The sequence below is a fragment of the Stegostoma tigrinum genome, chromosome 3 (assembly GCF_030684315.1).
Source record: "Stegostoma tigrinum isolate sSteTig4 chromosome 3, sSteTig4.hap1, whole genome shotgun sequence".
In the NCBI taxonomy this organism is placed as follows: domain Eukaryota; kingdom Metazoa; phylum Chordata; class Chondrichthyes; order Orectolobiformes; family Stegostomatidae; genus Stegostoma; species Stegostoma tigrinum.
The window spans coordinates 80,793,031-80,812,079 of NC_081356.1; the positions used below are offsets into that span (position 1 = coordinate 80,793,031).

Sequence of the window (19,049 nt, forward strand, 5' to 3'; positions counted from 1 at the left end):
GATCAGGTCACAGGATTGATCCACCTTTACGCATTTTAAGACACTCAGCACCTCCTCCTCTGAAATATGGACATTTCTCAAGATGTTGCTATTTATTTCCCCACACTGTCTATCTTCCATATCCTTCTTCACAGTAAACACTGATGCATAATATTCATTTAATATCTCCCCCATCTCCTGCGGTTCCACAATAATGACCAGCAGGGCTACCTCAGGGTCCTTATTCTTTCCCTAGTTACCGTTTTGTCCTTCAAAACCCTATTAGAATCCCTTTGGGAAACAGGGTTAAGGAAAATCCAAAGCTATTTCATGTCCCATTTTGCCCTCCTGATTTCCCTCTTAAGTGTATTCCTACTGCCATTATATGCTTCTAGAGATTCACTTGATCCCTGCTGTCTGATAGATGCTTCCATTTTTTTTGGACCAAAACCTCAATTTCTTTCGTCATCCAGCATTCCCAACACCTACCAGGCTTGCCCCTCACCCTAAGAGGTACATTCTGTCTCTGATCTCTCCTTATCTCGTTTTAGAATGCTTCCCATTTTCTACCCTTTACTTCGAACATCTGCACCCACATCAACTTTTGAAAGTTCTTGCCTCATACTATCAAAAATGGCCTTCTTCCAAATTCAAACTTTAACTTTTAGATCTTGCCTAACTTTTTCCAATACAATTTTACAACTAATAGAATTACAGTAACTGGCCCCAAAGTACTCCCCTACTGACATCTCAGTCACCTGCCTTGCCTTATTTCCCAACAGGAGGACAGGTTTTTCACCTTCTCTAGTAGTTACATTCACATAGTGAATCAGAACCAATGGTGTGCAGCTGGAAGAACACAGCAGGCCAGGCAGCATCAGAGGAGCAGGAATGTTGATGTTTCAGGTCGGGACCCTTCTTCAGAACAATTTCTGAAGATTTCTACAGAAGGGTCCAGATCTGAAACATCAACTTTCCTGCTCCTCTGATGCTGCCTGGTCAGCTGTGTTCCTCCAGCCCTATACTAGGTTGTCTCTGACTCTAGCATCTGCAGTTCTTGCTATCTCCTACTGAATGAGAAAGTTTTCTTGTGCACACTGAATGAATTCCTCTCCATTCAAGTCCTTAACACTGTGGCAATCCCAGTCTATGTTTGGAAAAGTAAAATTCCCTACCATCACCACCCTATTGTTCTCACAGATAACAGACCTCCTTCCAAATTTGTTTCTGAATTTCCTGCTGACTATTGAGGGGATCTATAGTACAATCCCAATAAAGGTGATCAGCACTTTGTTATTTCTCAATTCCACCCAAATAACTTCCCTGGATGCATTCCCAGGAATATCCTCTCTAAATAGAACAGTAATATTATCCTTAATCAAAAACACAATTCCCCCTCCTTTCCTGCCCTCTTTTCCTATACCCTGGAACAATAAGCTGCCACTCTTGTCCATCCCTGAGCCACATCTCTGTAATCGCTGTGATATCCCCATCCCATGTTCCCAAACATGCCCAGAGTTCATCTGCCTTACCTGTTAGGCCTCTTACATTGAAGTAAATACCATTTTGATTTATCAGTCTTACTTCGTTCTCTGCTTTGTTCCTGTCTGGTCTGACTGTTTGACTTACTCCTTTTCCCAACTATATCAGTCTCTGACTGCTCTCTTTCCTCACCATCTCCATGGGTCCCAACATACCCACCACCAACTACCACCAGAAGTTTAAATCCTCCCGAGCAGCTCTAGCAAATTCCCCCCACCAGAACAATAGTGTCCCCTTCCAATGCAGGTGTAATCCATCTATCCTTATACAGGTCACTTCTACCCCAGAAGAGATTCCAATGATCCAAAAATGTGCATCCTATTCCCCTGCACTATCTCCTCAGCCACACATTCATCTGCTATTTCCAACCCCTCACTAACTCATGGCACTGGGAGTAATCTAGATATTACTACCCTCAAGGTCCTCCTTTCTAAAATCCCTACCTTCCTACTTATAGAATAATGGGAACAGAGGTCAGGGCAGTTGAACGTTCCTGCTGCAGAATGTGGGAGGTAAGGGTCACCACTACTGTCCCTGCTGACTACATCTGTGGGAAGTGCACCCAACTCCAGCTCCTTGAAAACTGCATTAGGGAACTGGAGCTGGAGCTGGATGAACTTCGGATCATTCGGGACGCAGAGGGGGTTATTGAGGGGAGTTACAGGGAGGTAGTCACTCAAGTACAGGAAAAAGGCAGATGGGTTACGGTCAGGGGACGAAAAGGGAGCTGGCAGGCAGTGCAGGGATCCCTTGTGGCCATTCCCCTCAACAATAAGTATACCGTTTTGGACACTGTTGGGGGAGACGACTTACCAGGGGAAAGCAGTGGGGCACAGGTCTCTGGCACAGAGTCTGTCCCTGCTGCTCAGAAGGGAAGGGGGAAGAGGAGCAGAGCATTAGTCATTGGGGACTCCATAGTTAGGGGGACAGATAGGAGGTTCTGTGGGGACGAGAGAGACTCAGTTGGTGTGTTGCCTCCCAGGTGCCAGGGTACGTGATGTCTCTGATCGTGTTTTTGGGATCCTTAAGGGGGAGGGGGAGCAGCCCCAAGTCATGGTCCACATTGGCACCAACGGCTTAGGTAGGAAGAGGGATGGGGATTTAAGGCAGAAATTCAGGGAGCTAGGACGGAAGCTGAGAGCTAGGACAAACAGAGTTGTTGTCTCTGGTTTGTTGCCCATGCCACGTGCTAGTGAGGCAAGGAATACGGAGAGAAAGGAGTTGAACATGTGGCTACAGGGATGGTGCGGGGGGGGGGGGGGGGGGGGGGGGTTGGATTCTTGGATAATTGGGGCTCTTTCTGGGGTAGGTGGGACCTCTACAAGCAAGATGGTCTTCACCTGAACCAGAGGGGTACCAATACCCTGGGGGGGAATTTGCTAAGGCTATTTGGGTGGGTTTAAACTAATTCAGCAGGGGGATGGGCACCAAAATTGTAGTTCGACTATAGAAAAGGTTGAGAGTAGGGTGGTCCGAAAAAAAGTTTCAAGGAAGCAAGATGGCACCGGCAAGCAAGAAGTTGGTTTGAAGTGTGTCTACTTCAATGCCAGGAGCGTCCAGAATAAGGTGGGTTAACTTGCAGCATGGGCTAGTACCTGGGACTTCGATGTTGTGGCCATTTCAGACACATGGATAGAGCAGGGACAGGAATGGTTGTTGCAGGTTCAGGGATTTAGATGTTTCAGTAAGAACAGAGAAGATGGTAAAAGGGGCGGAGGTGTGGCATTATTGGTCAAGGACAGTATTACAGTTACAGAAAGGATGTTTGGGGACTCGTCAACTGAGGTAGTATGGGCTGAGGTTAGAAACAGAAAAGGAGAGGTCAACCTGTTGGGAGTTTTCTATAGGCCTCCAAATAGTTCCAGAGATGTAGAGGAAAGGATAGCAAAGATGATTCTCAATAGGAGTGAGAGAGACAGAGTAGTTGTCATGGGGGACTTCAACTTTCTAAATATTGACTGGGAACATTATAGTTCGAGTACTATAGATGGGTCAGTTTTTGTCCAGTGTGTGCAGGAGGGCTTCCTGACACAGTATGTAGATAGGCCAACAAGGGGCGCAGCCACATTAGATTTGGTACTGGGTAATGAGCCTGGCCAGTTGTTAGATTTGTAAGTAGGTGAGCACTTTGGTGATAGCGATCACAATTCTGTTATGTTTACTTTAGTGATGGAAAGGTATAGGTGTATACCACTGGGCAAAAGTTATAGCTGGGGAAAGGCAATTACGATGAGATCAGGCACGATTTAGGGAGCATAGGATGGGGAAGGAAACTGCAGGGGATGGGCACATTAGAAATGTGGAGCCTATTCAAGGAAAAGCTCCTGTGTGTTCTAGATAATTATGCACCTGTCAGGCAGGGAGGAAGCTGTAGAGTGCGGGAGCCGTGGTTTACAAAGGAGGTGGAATCCCTGGTCAAGAGGAAGAAGGCAGCTTATGTTAGGATGAGATGTGAAGGCTCTGTTAGGGCACTTCAGGGCTATGAGGTAGCCAGGAAAGACCTAAAGAGAGAGCTCAGAAGAGCCAGGAGGAGACATGAGAAGTTGTTGGCGGATAGGATCAGGGTAAACCCTCAGGCTTTCTATAGGTATTTAAGGAATAATAGAATGACGCAAGTAAGATTAGGCCCAATCAAGGATAGTAGTGGTAAGTTGTGTGTGGAGTCAGATGAGATAGGGGAAGCGCTAAATGAATTTTTTTCAACAGTATTCACTCTAGTAAACGACAATGTTGTTGAGGAAAATACTGAGATACAGGCTACTAGACTAGGTGGGACTGAGGTTTACAAGGAAGAGGTATTAGAAATCCTTCAGATGCTGAAGATAGATAAGTCCCCTGGGCCGGATGGGATTTATCCTCGGATCCTCTGAGAAGCCAGGGAGGAGATTGCCGAGCCTTTGGCATTGATCTTTAACTCGTCATTGTCTACAGGAATAGTGCCAGATGACTGGAGGATAGAAAATGTGGTTCCCCTGTTCAAGAAGGGGAGTAGAGACAACCCTAGTAATTATAGACCAGTGAGCCTTACCTCAGTTGTTGGTAAAGTGTTGGAAAAGGCTATAAGGGATAGGATTTATAATAATCTAGAAAAGAATAAATTGATTATGGATATTCAGCACAGTTTTGTGAAGGGAAAGTCGTGCCTCACAAACCTTATTGAGTTCTTTGAGAAGGTGACCAAACATGTAGATGAGAGTAAACTGGTTGATGTGGTGTATATGGATTTCAGCAAGGCATTCGATAAGGTTCTCCAAAATAGGCTATTGTACAAAATGCGGAGGAATGGAATTGTGGGAGACATAGCAGTTTGGAACGGAAATTGGCTTGCTGAAAGAAGACAGAGGGTGGTAGTTGATGGGAAATGTTCATCCTGGAGACCAATTACTAGTGATGTGTTGGGTCCACTGCTGTTTGTCATTTTTATAAATGACCTGGATGAGGGCGTAGAAGGATGGGTTAGTAAATTTGCAGACAACACTAAGGTCAGTCGAGTTGTGGATAGTGATGAAGGATGCTGTAGGTTGCAGAGAGACATTGATAAGCTGCAGAGCTGGGCTGAGAGGTGGCAAATGGAATCTAATGCAGACAAGTGTGAGGTGATGCACTTTGGTAGGACTAACCGCAAGGCAAAGTACAGGGGCTAATGGTAAGATTCTTCGTAGTGTAGATGAGCAGAGAGATCTTGGTGTCCATGTACACAGATCCTTGAAAGTTGCCACCCAGGTTGACAGGGCTGTTAAGAAAGCATACAGTGTTTTAGCTTTTATTAATAGAGGGATCGAGTTCCGGAACCAAGAGGTTATGCTGCAGCTGGACAAAACTCTGGTGCGGCCACACTTGGAATATCGTGCGCAGTTCTGGTCACCGCATTATAAGAGGATGTGGAAGCTTTGGAAAGGGTGCAGAGGAGATTTACTAGGATGTTGCCTGGTATGGAGGGAAGCTCTTACGAGGAAAGGCTGAGGGCCCTGAGGCTGTTTTCATTGGAGAGAAGGTCGAGAGGTGACTTAATTGAAACATATAAAATAATCAGAGGGTTAGATAGGGTGGATAGGGAGAGCCTTTTTCCTAGGATGGTGTCGGCGAGCACGAGGGGGCATAGCTTTAAATGGAGGGGTGAAAGATATAGGACAGATGTCAGAGGTAGTTTCTTTACTCAGAGAGTAGTAAGGGAATGGAACGCTTTGCCTGCAACGGTAGTAGGTTCGCCAACTTTAGGTACATTTAAGTAGTCATTGGATAAGCATATGGACGTACATGGAATAGTGTAGGTTACATGGGCTTGAGATTGGTATGACAGGTCGGCACAACATCGAGGGCCGAAGGGACTGTACTGTGCTGTAATGTTCTAAAAGAAAATACTGTGCTCAGAATCTTGTCCTTATCGCTTCTTATGTTGTGGATTCCAATGTGTAAAATAACCTCCTGCTGGTCCCTCTCTGCTTTGAGATATCCTTGCTCCTGGCACTAAGGAGGCAACAGACTATGCTGATGTCTATGAAGAAATGTTGCTTCCACATCTTCACAAATGCTCATTTACCAGCAAAATGTTTTAATTTATCTACCTACCTTATCCAACTCTTGGTACGGATCTATGGAACTGTCTTTATTTAAGTTTAAGACTCCAAGTTTCAACTCATACATGTCACCTTCGAATCTAGTCTAAAATTCTCTTATATGACGGTCACCTCATGGCAGAGGATCCTTTATTTGAGATTATCAATTAGTCATAGAGGTGTACAGCACAGCAAAGAACACTTTGGCCCACCAAGTTTGAGAGTCAAAAACAGCCACCTAACTATTCTAATTCCATTTGTTTTTATATTTGGCCCATAGCCTTATATTTCTTGCCATTGCAAATGCACATCTAAATACTCCTTTAATATTTTGAGGGTTTCTGCCTTTACCAAGCTGACAGGCACTAAATTCCAGATTACTACCGCACCCCACCCCCCCACTTCCGCCCACCCCTGGGACAAACATTTTTTTCCCCTGACATATCCTCTAAAACTCCTGCCGCTTATATTAAATCTATGCCCTGTCGTTGATCCCTCCACAAAAGCAAAAAGTCTCTTCCTGTTTATGCCCCCCATAATCTGGTACATTTCAATCATGTACCTTCTCAGCCACATCTGCTCCAAGGAAAACAACCCCAGTGTATCCAATCTCTCTTCAGGGCTGGAACTCTCCAGCCCAGGCAACAACTTTGTACATCTCCTATCCACCCTCTCGACTGCTATGCCATCTCTTCTACAGTGTGGATTCCAGGACTGCACACAGAACCTTTTACGTAGTCTAATCAATCTTTAATACAGTTCCAACATCATCTCCTTGTTACCTTAAGGGACCAATGGGCATGCACACCAAGGTCCCTCTGATCTTTGTGGTCCCCAGTGTCCTACTGTTTGTTATGTATTTTCCCTTGCCCAAGATAGTCACTTCACGCTTAGTTGGGCTGAATTCCATTTGCTACTGATCAGCCTATCTATATGTTCTTGTAAGCCATAGCTGTCTACCCTAGTTACTATGCCACTAATTTTCATATCATCCACAAACTTACTAATCAACCCTCCTACAATGAAGTGTGAAACTTTGTTTAAACCACAAACAGCGAAGGCCTCAACACCGATCCTTCCAGGATGCCACTGGACAAAGGCTTGCAATAACAAAAATATCAATGTCCAGCAGTTTCTGCTTCCTGCCATTCTAATCTAATTTTCCACGTTCCTTGGACCCTATGGGCTATGGGCTCTTACCTTTGCTATCAGTGTTCCATCTGGAACCTTATCAAAAGCCTTGCTTAAGTCCAAGCAGATGGCAAATCAAAAACATTGCCCTCATCTACAAACCTGATCATCTTTCTGAAGACTTCAGCCAAGTCAATCAGACATAAGCTCTCCTTTACAGAACTATGCTGAGCATTTTTTGATTAATTGCTGTTTCTCCGCATGTAGATTAATTCTGTCCCTGAGAAATGCTTACAACAGTTTTCCCACCACTGAGGATTGACTGAAAGCCCTTTACTTGCCTTATGTATCCCTGTTCTCCTTTTCTTTACTAACAGTAACAGATCAGCTGCCCTCAGTCCTCTAGCACCTCTCCTGTGGACAGACAGGAGTACAGTTCCATCATATTACATTAAACAATATCTAAAATTAGCTCTTCCCCAATTGGTTCCACAATAGATCATCCAGCAATGTATGTTAACAACATTCCCTAAACGCATCTTCCAAACCACAGGTGCCACTTTCATTTGTCCAACCAAAAGATGAAATGTCTTGCATGATTATTACATTATTTTTGTTAGAGGCCCCTTTCCTGATTAGGATTGTGTCCAAAAGTTTAACTACTGTCAGAGGTCTAATAAATTATTTCCAGCAATGTTTTCTCTCCATTGTTATTTCGTATCTCCACCTATAGCAATTCTACACCCTGTTCTTCTAACGAAGAAACATTTGTCACTTTGGTCCAAATGTTATCCCATACCATCAGACTTACCCAGCTCCTTCTCCATTTTTGTCTGTCTGTTGAATACATCAAGTATCATGAATATTTAGAGACCACCACTGGTCACCTTACATCCATGTTTACGTAAACTAAAAACCCAGCTATTTTTATTTGACACTCTAATTTGTGTATTCAGGCACCATATTTGTACGTACTGAAAATTTAACCTCATTCATCACTTCACTATTTAATAGTAGTAGACTTTTTGCCACATGGAGTTGCACTGTATATATCTTTCTTCAAGTTGCTACAACAGTTCATGGCCTCGATATTTGTCTTTCACTTTCGAAATATCCTTTACACAGATCTCCACTCTATTTTGGTTTGATTTAAAACACAGTTATAGTTATTCACTTGTACAAGACACTGATTCCAGAAATTTATCTTTGGGATTCTGCTTATTATTTAGATATCAACTCCTCAAATATTGCCAGGAGAACATGGTTTCTCATTTGACCCATGTCAGTATTCCGTGGGCCACTCCACATGGATAGTCTCCCCTACACTCAACATTCTTCTACAGTCACAAAATATGCCCTTGCTCTTGGCACTGCATTCACAGTAGTTTGGAATTCCTAGCTGCAGCTGCAGAGAAGAGCCAGCCTGTACACTACGCTCTTATCCATTCAGGTACTAAGAAATCACATCTGATTGATCATGGCAAAGACCAAGGCTCCTCCAGCATTACATCTTGGTGTCCTCACCTGCCTGAATGTCACATGTTCTGACCACTTTTTTAAACAAAAAAAGACCTAAACTACTTGCTAGCTCAAGGAATATAGATTGAAATGCTCAAGAAACAATCCCTCCCTGCGCTGGTCACAAAACCTGTACCTCATATCAGTTCCACAACTCAAAACCCTTGAAACGTGGATTCTGCATGTGTTATTTTGCAGGATCACAATGCTCTTCACAATATCCCATGTGCAGTAGTTCTAACTTGTTTTATCTTACAGTTTATTGAAAGAAATTAACTTTTTTTCCATGGAATTGAAAGGTAATTACTCCATCTACTTTAAATTGTAGGCAGATTAAGTTAAATAATTTTCTTGTAATATGGACCACAGCAAATATTTGACGTTACAAGAGCATCTCCTTCCCTTTTTTACTGAATTCCAACACTCATTTCTCAACTTGCACGCACTATTTATGATGTATTCTGTGTGACTACTTTATAGAAAGTAAAAATTATAACTGTTACAACAAGATACTATGCTATAATATCGGATTAATATTTCAAATCCATGGAGGGATTCAATCTAGGTACTTTTGCTTTACCATCTACCTCAGAACTGTCATATAAAATGGGACAAGCTGCATAAATAAAGAGAAAGGAACTTACTTTAAAGACCAGATGGAATTGGAACATTTGGCAACTGAAATAGCATAACATTGTCAATCTCAATGTTGTACATGTTTGAATGCTGCATGAAGTAGATCAACTAGTTTCAAGCAGATAGCAGTAATTTAACACAAAAGTATTAAAATTCAGTCATCTGAATGTTCTGACCTTGACAACAGGATTCAATAGCACCACTCCTGATTTTTTTGTGATCACTTGTTTTGTAGAATAATGATGTTCCATAAGCTGCGGTATTGTTGGAAATCCCGTTCCTTCAAATCGATACTGATTCTGTGTAAAAAAAGTTAAAATAAAAATACATAAAAACACTCACCAACTTCAATATTTAGCAGCTCAGACAGTACAATAAATCCCTAGCATTTTACAATATCACCTACTCATAATTAGGCTATAAATTGAAAGAACAGCTATCACGTATTGACCAAATGACGAAAAGCAAATTCAACCTTTTTTTTAAAACAATGACATCAAGCGTATTCACCTAACAGTTTTAGAATAGTGAGGTAAAGGAGCAAAGACCGTCACTAACCAAAAACTAAACTGTACTAACTATTTTGCCACTGTCCCCACAGGAGTTTTGCTCTTGTCAACAAATGTTTCACCATTCTTTTTCTCAAATTCTTTTCACGGACAAAGTGAAGTTAGGAATGAGGTAAGACACTCATCACTGGCCTAGATCAAGAGAGCAGCCAGTGTTTTGTTAAGGCTACAGAGACTGCAGGTATGTTCATTAGCATTCATAAGAGGAAAGGTTATGGAAACATCCAAATACATACAATAGCACTGAGAAAGAAAAATCAGTAATAATTCAGTTCCAAACAGGACCACCTACAAAATATTAAATTCCATTTGATTGTGCAGAGGACAAAAGTTTGGAATTCATGCCTTTCATTGACTAAGTCCCCGATTATGAAAATGGTACAGAGTTCAACAGATTGTTAATTTGATAACAGGGAAGACTTGGACAGGACGGTGACAAAATGATAATGTCACTTGAATTATCTTGGAGATCCAACTAAGACTCTGAGGACACAGGTTCAAATTGCATTGCAACTGGTTGGATTAAATTCAAGGAATGAATCTGGAACATGGAACTTAGTCAGCAATCATAACCTTCAAAGTATCATTGCTTGCCAATATGACTGATCTGGCTCACTAACAAGTTTTAGGGAAAAAAATCTGCTGGCAACATGGCAAGGTCCCAACGGCAACATGCACATACTGACAAAATAAACCAACAAAGGGACTGGAATAGTTATTTTTAATAAGTGTGACAAATCAATAGAATATTTAACATACTTAATGACAGGAAGAAATTTGTATCTACTGGATCTACCACTCAGCATGACCAGACAGCTTTACTCAAAAGCCAACAAAAAAGGCATTCACTGTACTAGGATAAGTACAATGAGCTGCCACGAGCTATACATGATGGAGGTTCATCCTCACATTTCACTGCATCCATGTTTGTACAGGTTTCCCAAGACCAACAAACATGTTATCTCTTTAAGCCTAGACTTGTTCAAGACCAGTTCTGCACAACATGAACTGTCCCAAGAGTAAGGCAAATTACTGTAATCAGTTTCCAGCAAGTTTTCCACTTCCACAGTCAAGGATTCCTTCACATTTGCAAAGACGATACAGGACTTACTTATCAACAGCAATGCAGTGTCCATGTGATCACTTAACATTGTGAACTGAATCAATGTACCAGTCATGGAAGCCACAGGCATCTGCAAACTCAAACATGCAACACAGCTGAGGTACGATGATCAAAAATACGCCCAAATGGGTTGCAATGCCGTGAAACCCCACTAGTCAGCCCCTGCACTCTCAAATTTCTTTGGTTTCCATAAGAAACAGATCAAAAGAATGACATATCACGTTATAGCCATGCATATCTCCAATATCAGATAATGGGAACTGCAGATGCTGGAGAATCCAAGATAATAAAATGTGAGGCTGGATGAACACAGCAGGCCCAGCAGCATCTCAGGAGCATAAAAGCTGACGTTTCGGGCCTAGACCCTTCATCAGAGAGGGGGATGGGGTGAGGGTTCTGGAATAAGTAGGGACAGAGGGGGAGGCGGAGAGAAAAGATGGAGAGAAAAGAAGGTAGGTGGAGAGAGTATAGGTGGGGAGGGGATAGGTCAGTCCAGGGAAGACGGACAGGTCAAGGAGGTGGGATGAGGTTAGTAGGTAGATGGGGATGCGGCTTGGGGTGGGAGGAAGGGGTGGGTGAGAGGAAGAACAGGTTAGGGAGGCAGAGACAGGTTGGACTGGTTTTGGGATGCAGTGGGTGGAGGGGAAGAGCTGGGCTGGTTGTGTGGTGCAGAAGGGGGGAGGGGACGAACTGGGCTGGTTTAGGGATGCAGTTGGGGAAAGGGGAGATTTTGAAACTGGTGAAGTCCACATTGATACCATTAGGCTGCAGGGTTCCCAGGCGGAATATGAGTTGCTGTTCCTGCAACCTACGGGTGGCATCATTGTGGCACTGCAGGAGGCCCATGATGGACATGTCATCTAAAGAATGGTAGGGGGAGTGGAAATGGTTTGCAACTGGGAGATGCAGTTGACACTTCGACACTTCCGCCATCTACAATCCGACCCCACCACCCAAGACATTTTTCCATCCCCACCCCTGTCTGCTTTCCGGAGAGACCACTCTCTCCGTGACTCCCTTGTTCGCTCCACACTGCCCTCCAACCCCACCACACCCGGCACCTTCCCCTGCAACCACAGGAAACGCTACACTTGCCCCCACACCTCCTCCCTCACCCCCATCCCAGGCCCCAAGATGACATTCCACATTAAGCAGAGGTGCACCTGCACATCTGCCAATGTGGTATACTGTATACACTGTACCCCGTGTGGCTTCCTCTACATTGGGGAAACCAAGCGGAGGCTTGAAGACTGCTTTGCAGAACACCTCCGCTCAGTTCGCAACAAACAACTGCATCTCCCAGTCGCAAACCATTTCCACTCCCCCTCCCATTCTCTTGATGACATGTCCATCATGGGCCTCCTGCAGTGCCACAATGATGCCACCCGTAGGTTGCAGGAACAGCAACTCATATTCCGCCTGGGAACCCTGCAGCCTAATGCTATCAATGTGGACTTCACCAGTTTCAAAATCTCCCCTTCCCCAACTGCATCCCTCAACCAGCCCAGTTCGTCCCCTCCCCCCACTGCACCACACAACCAGCCCAGCTCTTCCCCTCCACCCACTGCATCCCAAAGCCAGTCCAACCTGTCTCTGCCTCCCTAACCTGTTCTTCCTCTCACCCATCCCTTCCTCCCACCCCAAGCCACACCCCGATCTACCTACTAACCTCATCCCACCTCCTTGACCTGTCCGTCTTCCCTGGATTGACCTATCCCCTCCCTACCTCCCCACCTATACTCTCTCCACCTATCTTCTTTTCTTTCCATCTTCGGTCCGCCTCCCCCTCTCTCCCTATTTATTCTAGAACCCTCACCCCATCCCCCTCTCTGATGAAGGGTCTAGGCCCAAAACGTCATCTTTTGTGCTCCTGAGATGCTGCTCGGCCTGCTGTGTTCATCCAGCCTCACAGTTTATTATCTCATATCTCCAATATGCTTAGGATGTACTTGCTTATTTGAAAGTGCAGCCACACACCACAAGTTCCAAACCTGTCTAGGTGAGTTCTATCCTGTGCTCAAATTAATCTTTAACTGATGCCTTTTAAAGATTTTCCTTTTCACTAATGTCCTAATTGAGAAAAAGTCTACTAAAAACCTACCTTCACTTGTCAGTATAAAAATTAGAATTCCTACAGTTCCATGAGCTACCAGTTTAGTCTAACTAAAAACTGAAAGAACTGCAGATGCTGTAAATAGACAAAAGTAGAAACTGCTGAAAAAGTTCAGCAGATCTGGCACATCTGTGGAGTGAACTCAGACTTAACTTTTTGGATTGAGTGACCCTTCCTCAGAACAGATGCTGGCTCAGAGAGTGTCAGTTTATTTGCAGAAGATGGAGGAGGGAGGAGAGGGTAAGGAGTAAAGGAGCAAACCTTTCGACACCAAAGAGACAGATGAGCAGGTGGACAGACAAAAGAACGAATAACAATCTGGCAAGGAGGGTGAATAACTATCAATGGGAACTAATAGGGACTAACAATGGGGGATGTGTAATAGCAGATTGTGATAACAAGGCCTGGTTTGTGGGGGTTGGGGAGTACAGACATGGGAGAGCTCAAGCCCTAAAGTGGTCAAACTCAATAATGAATTCAGAAGGCTGTACGGTCTCCAAGTAGAAAATGAGAAGCCGTTCTTCCTGCTTGCACTGAGCTTTGCAGCACTGTAGCAAGCGTGATAGAGATGTTGGCCAGGGAACAGGATGGCGATTTGAAGTGACAGGCAACTGGAAATTCAGGGTCTTTTTTACAAACTGAATGCAAGTTTTCTGCAAAGTGGTCACCCAATCTACATTTCTTATCCAAAGTGTAGAAGAGGCCACATTTTGAGCAGGAAATGTTTGAAGCATAAGCAAAGGCTGCTTCACCTGGGACAGTGTGTTTGGGCCCTTGAATACTGGGGAGGAAAGAGGTCAACAGGCAGGTGTTACAACTTCTGTAACTGCAACAGAAGGTGCCGTGAGAGTGAGAGAGTGCGGCAATGTTGGGAGTGAAGGAAGAGTTGACCAGAGTGTCCTGGGGCAAATAGGGGAAATAGTTCTCCATTGTTTACCTCCTCCTTCTTCAATACTCAAGAACCCAAACACACCTTCTAAGTGAAGCAGTGCTTTACCTGCACTTCTCACAATCTAATCTATTGCATTTGCTGTGCACAACATAGTCTCCTCTACACTGGGAAAACAAAGCGTAGACTGGGTGACCGTTTTGCAGAACACTTGCATTCAGCTTGCACAAAAGACCCTACATTTCCAGTTGCCTGTCACTCCCAATCAGCATCCTGTTCCCTGGCCAACATCGCTGCTTTAGGTTTACTGCAGTGTTCCAGCGAAGCTCAGCATAAGCTGGAAGAACAGCTCCTCATTTTCTGCTCGGAGACCCCACAGCCTTAACACTAACACCCCTACTGTGTTATGACATGGTCTGCTGTTACACACTCCCCATTGTTAACCACCAACAATCCCCATTAGTAACTATTCATCCTCCTAGCCAGATCATCCACTCCTTCGTCTGTCCAACTGCTGTTCACTCTCATTGGGATCTACCCTCTCCCCCTACCCTATCTTCTGTATACGGACTGACATTTTCATAGCTACCATCAGTTCGGCGGAAGTGTCACTCGATCCAAAATGTTTATGTTGATTTCTCTCCACAGACGCTGCCAGACCTGCTGGGCTTTTCCAACAATTTCTATCTTTGCCTCTACCAGTTTGGCCTTCTCAGCAATCTTATAAATAGGGCCCGAGCCATTTGTCCACCATCCTAACTTTACGTTGAAACAGTTAACATCAAAACTGGCTTGTGGGATAATCGATACACTAATCAATCATTTCTTGTTGCACCTTACACAGTCCAGTCAGCAGATTATGCTGGAAGGGCAAGGTATCAAAAGGTTCAGCAACAGATAAAAGAAGAGTTTTACACTGCTTCTTTCATGAAGCATGACATATGGTGTTCCCCACTAATAGTATGCTGACATCAGGCTGAAAAAATGTTGTCTATATCACAGAAATGAGTAATGCGACAAATAGATTTCAGTGCCATTGTGATCCAGATATGTGGCCGTACATCCCAAAGATTAGACAATCAAGTCAAATATCATGTTCTTTTGGCTGCCTACCACAAGCAAGGCACTGATGTACCCAACCAAACCATGGTTGCAGAACTAGCAACGCATTAAATGTGATTTTGTGATGGGACAACATGTGCTGGATAACCCAAATATGAAGTATTACCCTGACACCCAATTTAGCATTGACAGTCTTGCTTCCAATGTGGTGTATGTAAGTGTACTGAAAAGCTACATAGGGTCCTGTTCTTTTCAGACAGAAGAACCACGTATGTGCACTGTGCCTATTTCAACGGAACAAAATAAGTGACTGCCATGAGAAATGAACCAGCAATGGCTATGTCCTGACCAATCAGAGTCAATCTTTGGAAGGTGTTCCATGTCTTTGGTTTAAAATTTAAACAAAGCCTGGCTATTCATTGTCAATCAGCATTAATGGGTTAAATCTCCACAGCAATGCCTCTACCATTCATAGTCCACTTGCTGATCAATCAGCAGTCTCACCTCATGCAGTAAAAGTTCTCGCCTTCCCCTAGAATTTGAATTCTTGATAAATGAGAAGCTTCGACAAAATGACTTTTCTTTTCCGGCAACACGTGGGAAACTACATCTCTTGGAGGTCCAAGAGTGCAGTTTCATTGGAAACATGTGCAAAAGGACAGTACACTGTTGTACGAGCACAACTGTTTAAAACATTCATTAAACTTGTTAATATGGTAAACCATATAATTCATTCTTAGAAGCAACTAAAATTGTAGAGAAAACAATAAGATCATATCCAGAGAAGTAATTTTGGGAGGGGCATTTGTATGGAGTAATGACAGAAGTTCTGATACAATGTATTTGATTTGCATCAAAGCCATCCTCAATTTTTTTTAAATTCACTCATGGGATATGGGTAGCACCGGCTATGTGGCATTTATTGGCCATCCTTTGAGATCGTGGTGGTGAGTTGGACTCTTGAACAGCAGTCGGTCGATTCACAATGCGTTAGAGACAGAATTCCAGGATTTTGATCCAATGACACTGAAGGAACGGTGATATATTTCCAAGTCAGGATGGTGAATGGTTTGAAAGGGTTTCGAAGGTGTTCTATGTCTTTGATAAATTTCTGCAGTGCATCGTGTAGACGGTACACACTACTGCTCCTCGGCATCAGCAGTAGAGAGAAGTGATTGCACGTATGTTGTGCCAATCAAGCGAGCTGCTTTATCTGTATAGTATCAAGCTTCCCCTGAGCGCGTCTGACTGGAGCTGCACTCATCCAGGCAAGTCAGCAGTATTCCATCACCATCCTAACCAGTACGCTGCAGACGGTGGACAAGCTTTAGGGATGATGTGGAGGAGCTGGGGTGGACAAATCAGAATTCACATGACACCAGGTTATCGTCAGACTAGTTTATTTGAAATCACAAGCTTTTGGAGCGCAGGTGCAGCAATCTGAAATCTTAAGATTCCAAATAAACCTGTTGGACTATAACCTGGTGCCATGTGACTTCAAGTTTTTGGGAATTATGTTTAATGTATTTATTATTTCTTCAAATTCAAGCCAAAAGTTTTAATATGAAGATTGTAAATTTTGAGCCCTTCTTCAAAACGTTATAAACTTGCGAAATTATCTACAGATATTTTAAAAAATAGGTTAAAACATGGCCATATCTTTCAGATGGCCTCACTAACATTCCTGAAGCATCAAAGTGTCCTCACCTTTATAATAGGTTATGTTTTACATTGTCTTTTATAATTTAAGGTAAACAGAATGCCATGTAATATGGCAAGATGTGGAGTTGAGCTGAAGTCTGTCTGGATACAGGCCCATACTTGTTACCAGGCTGCCATGATTCCCAGAAGTGAAAGTCAGGTGTGAGCTTCAAAACACAAACACAAAAGGAAGAGGTAACTGGCCTTACCACTGCTAGAGTTAGATTCAAAGACTCTGCAGAAAGACAAAGTGAGAGATGCCATTACGCATACAAAGCAGGGCAGGAACACCTGTGACAGCATAATGCTGATGTGTGCTTTTCTGTGCAGAAAGGTAAATAGATGAGATTTGTCAAGACATATATATCCAAACTGTTACCAAGATGGAATTTGTGATTTGCAGTTCATTCAATTATGCCAACATGATCGAGTGAAGGGGACTTACTTATATAAGATACCTGAAGATTCACTTCAACTGTGGCAGAGAAAAAAGAAGCCTGTCAAAATACCAAGAATGATTTGGATTTGAATCTACATGGCTATAATTCTGCTGAGAGCATGATGTATTGGCTAAAGATGGTGGGATTGTTGAGGATTTTAACAAGTTAGTAAGGAACATCTTTTCTGTATTTTTCTATATTAGTTGCTTAATGAGTCACTGTTTGGTCGATGTCAAATCTTGGCTCATTTGTTGCAAAAAACATGAAAATTTGATGTATGATCCTTTGTGCAGATCACTGCAACATTAACTAACCCTCTTATAATTAGTTAATTCTTTCTATGGAGATTTGTAAAAGTTTGAAGTACTCAAAATACTGCATTCAGTCAGTTCAAAAGAGCTTCAAAACAAAAGCTTGAAGAAAAATGTTGGCAACAGATGAAAAGAAATAAATCAGTTTAATTGTGATATTTCTTGAATAACAATAATGACTATACTTACATCTGCATACTGGATGATAAAGTGTCTGCGCTGTCCATCTGAGTAAACAGAAAGAACATATTCACCAGGTTTGCCGTGGCTTTCTCGGACCAGGAAATCACCTTGTTGTTTCAACAGCTCTTGCGCTTCTATCCGTGGAATCGCTCCATGATACCAATCTTGTTCTGCTAATGGTTTCTCACTGGTAGGCATCACATCAAAGAACTGAAAAATAAGAGTTTCTGATTTTTGACACGTCAACAATATGCTGCGTTAAAGCAAAAAAAAACAATATTTTAAATAAGACAGGGAATTGTTATAGTTTAATATGCATAACAAGAAATCAAACATACATTGGCAAAGGCATGATGGAATTTATAAATAATGCAGTGTAGTATTGGACTTGCACTGTAAATTACTGTGAGTTCACTTGAAGATCAGAGTTCTCAGTTTCAAATAAAATAGGGAGGCATCTCTGAATTACATTAGCAGCTTTTCTTTGGTATCAACATTCTTGTTATTACATGTTATTATGGTGAGGGGCGGAGGAGTGCACTGAACTCTAGTCCCTCTTCTCCACAGTTCACAATCTACTGCTTTCGGTTTCTAATTTGGCCAGTCCAATACCTTATCTGTACAGGCTTAAAAACTAAAAGATCTATCAACGAGGTTTCTTAGCAATTATTGCAGCTTCACTGAATGAGTTAATATACAGGGTCAGTAATGCCCCTTAAAATTTCCCAAAAACAGACAAATACTCTTCAGAATACAGGGAAAAAAAAGCCATTCTCTGCAGAAATTGACTTTTACGAGAAAATGTTTTGTCCAATGGTTTATCCTTGAAGGCAGGATAAAGCATAGAACGTTTTAAAGTCAATCAATCAATCTGGTATTTTAATGAATGCCCAAATCAGTAATTAGGAACTATAGTCCATGGATTCTTGCAGACAAAAAAAAACTTACTCAAGGAACACAATGACATTTCTTCTTCATTTTCTGAAGGAGGGTCTAGGCCCGAAACGTCAGCCTTCCCGCTTCTCTGATGCAACTTGGCCTGTTGTGATCATTCAGCTCTACACCTGGTTATCTCAGATCTCCAGCATCTGCAGATCCTACCATCTCTCCACAACAATAACGTTTCCTCAATTCTCTTCCAGAATAACAAATGGGTTCCATCCTGAACTCAACAAGAAGGGCTTATTTTCAGCAAATGGAGAAAATCAGCTTGACAGACATTCCTGCAGGTTTCTTGTCCCTAACCAAAAAGCAGAATGGACAAGATCCTTTCTGAGCTAGTTATTGCTTAAACAG

At 42.8% G+C, this 19,049-nt stretch overlaps 1 protein-coding gene across 10 annotated transcripts in view; it reads right to left on the reverse strand.

Moving 5' to 3' along the window:
- fer (fer (fps/fes related) tyrosine kinase) overlaps positions 1-19,049 on the reverse strand; it is a 277,908-nt gene that overhangs the window by 105,049 nt on the left and 153,810 nt on the right. For 9 of the 10 annotated variants that reach the window (XR_007247151.2, XR_007247150.2, XM_048526914.2 and 6 more), the window contains exons 11-12: positions 17,760-17,963; positions 9,539-9,661 (exon numbers count right to left, since the gene is read on the reverse strand). Coding sequence is in view for 8 of the 10 variants with exons in the window: in XM_048526914.2 (XP_048382871.2) it covers positions 9,539-9,661; positions 17,760-17,963 (327 nt within the window). In the remaining 2 variants the exon portion in view is untranslated. Of the gene's footprint in view, positions 1-9,538; positions 9,662-16,825; positions 16,987-17,759; positions 17,964-19,049 lie in introns of those variants that run through there. The other variant, XM_048526918.2, reaches the window with a different exon arrangement.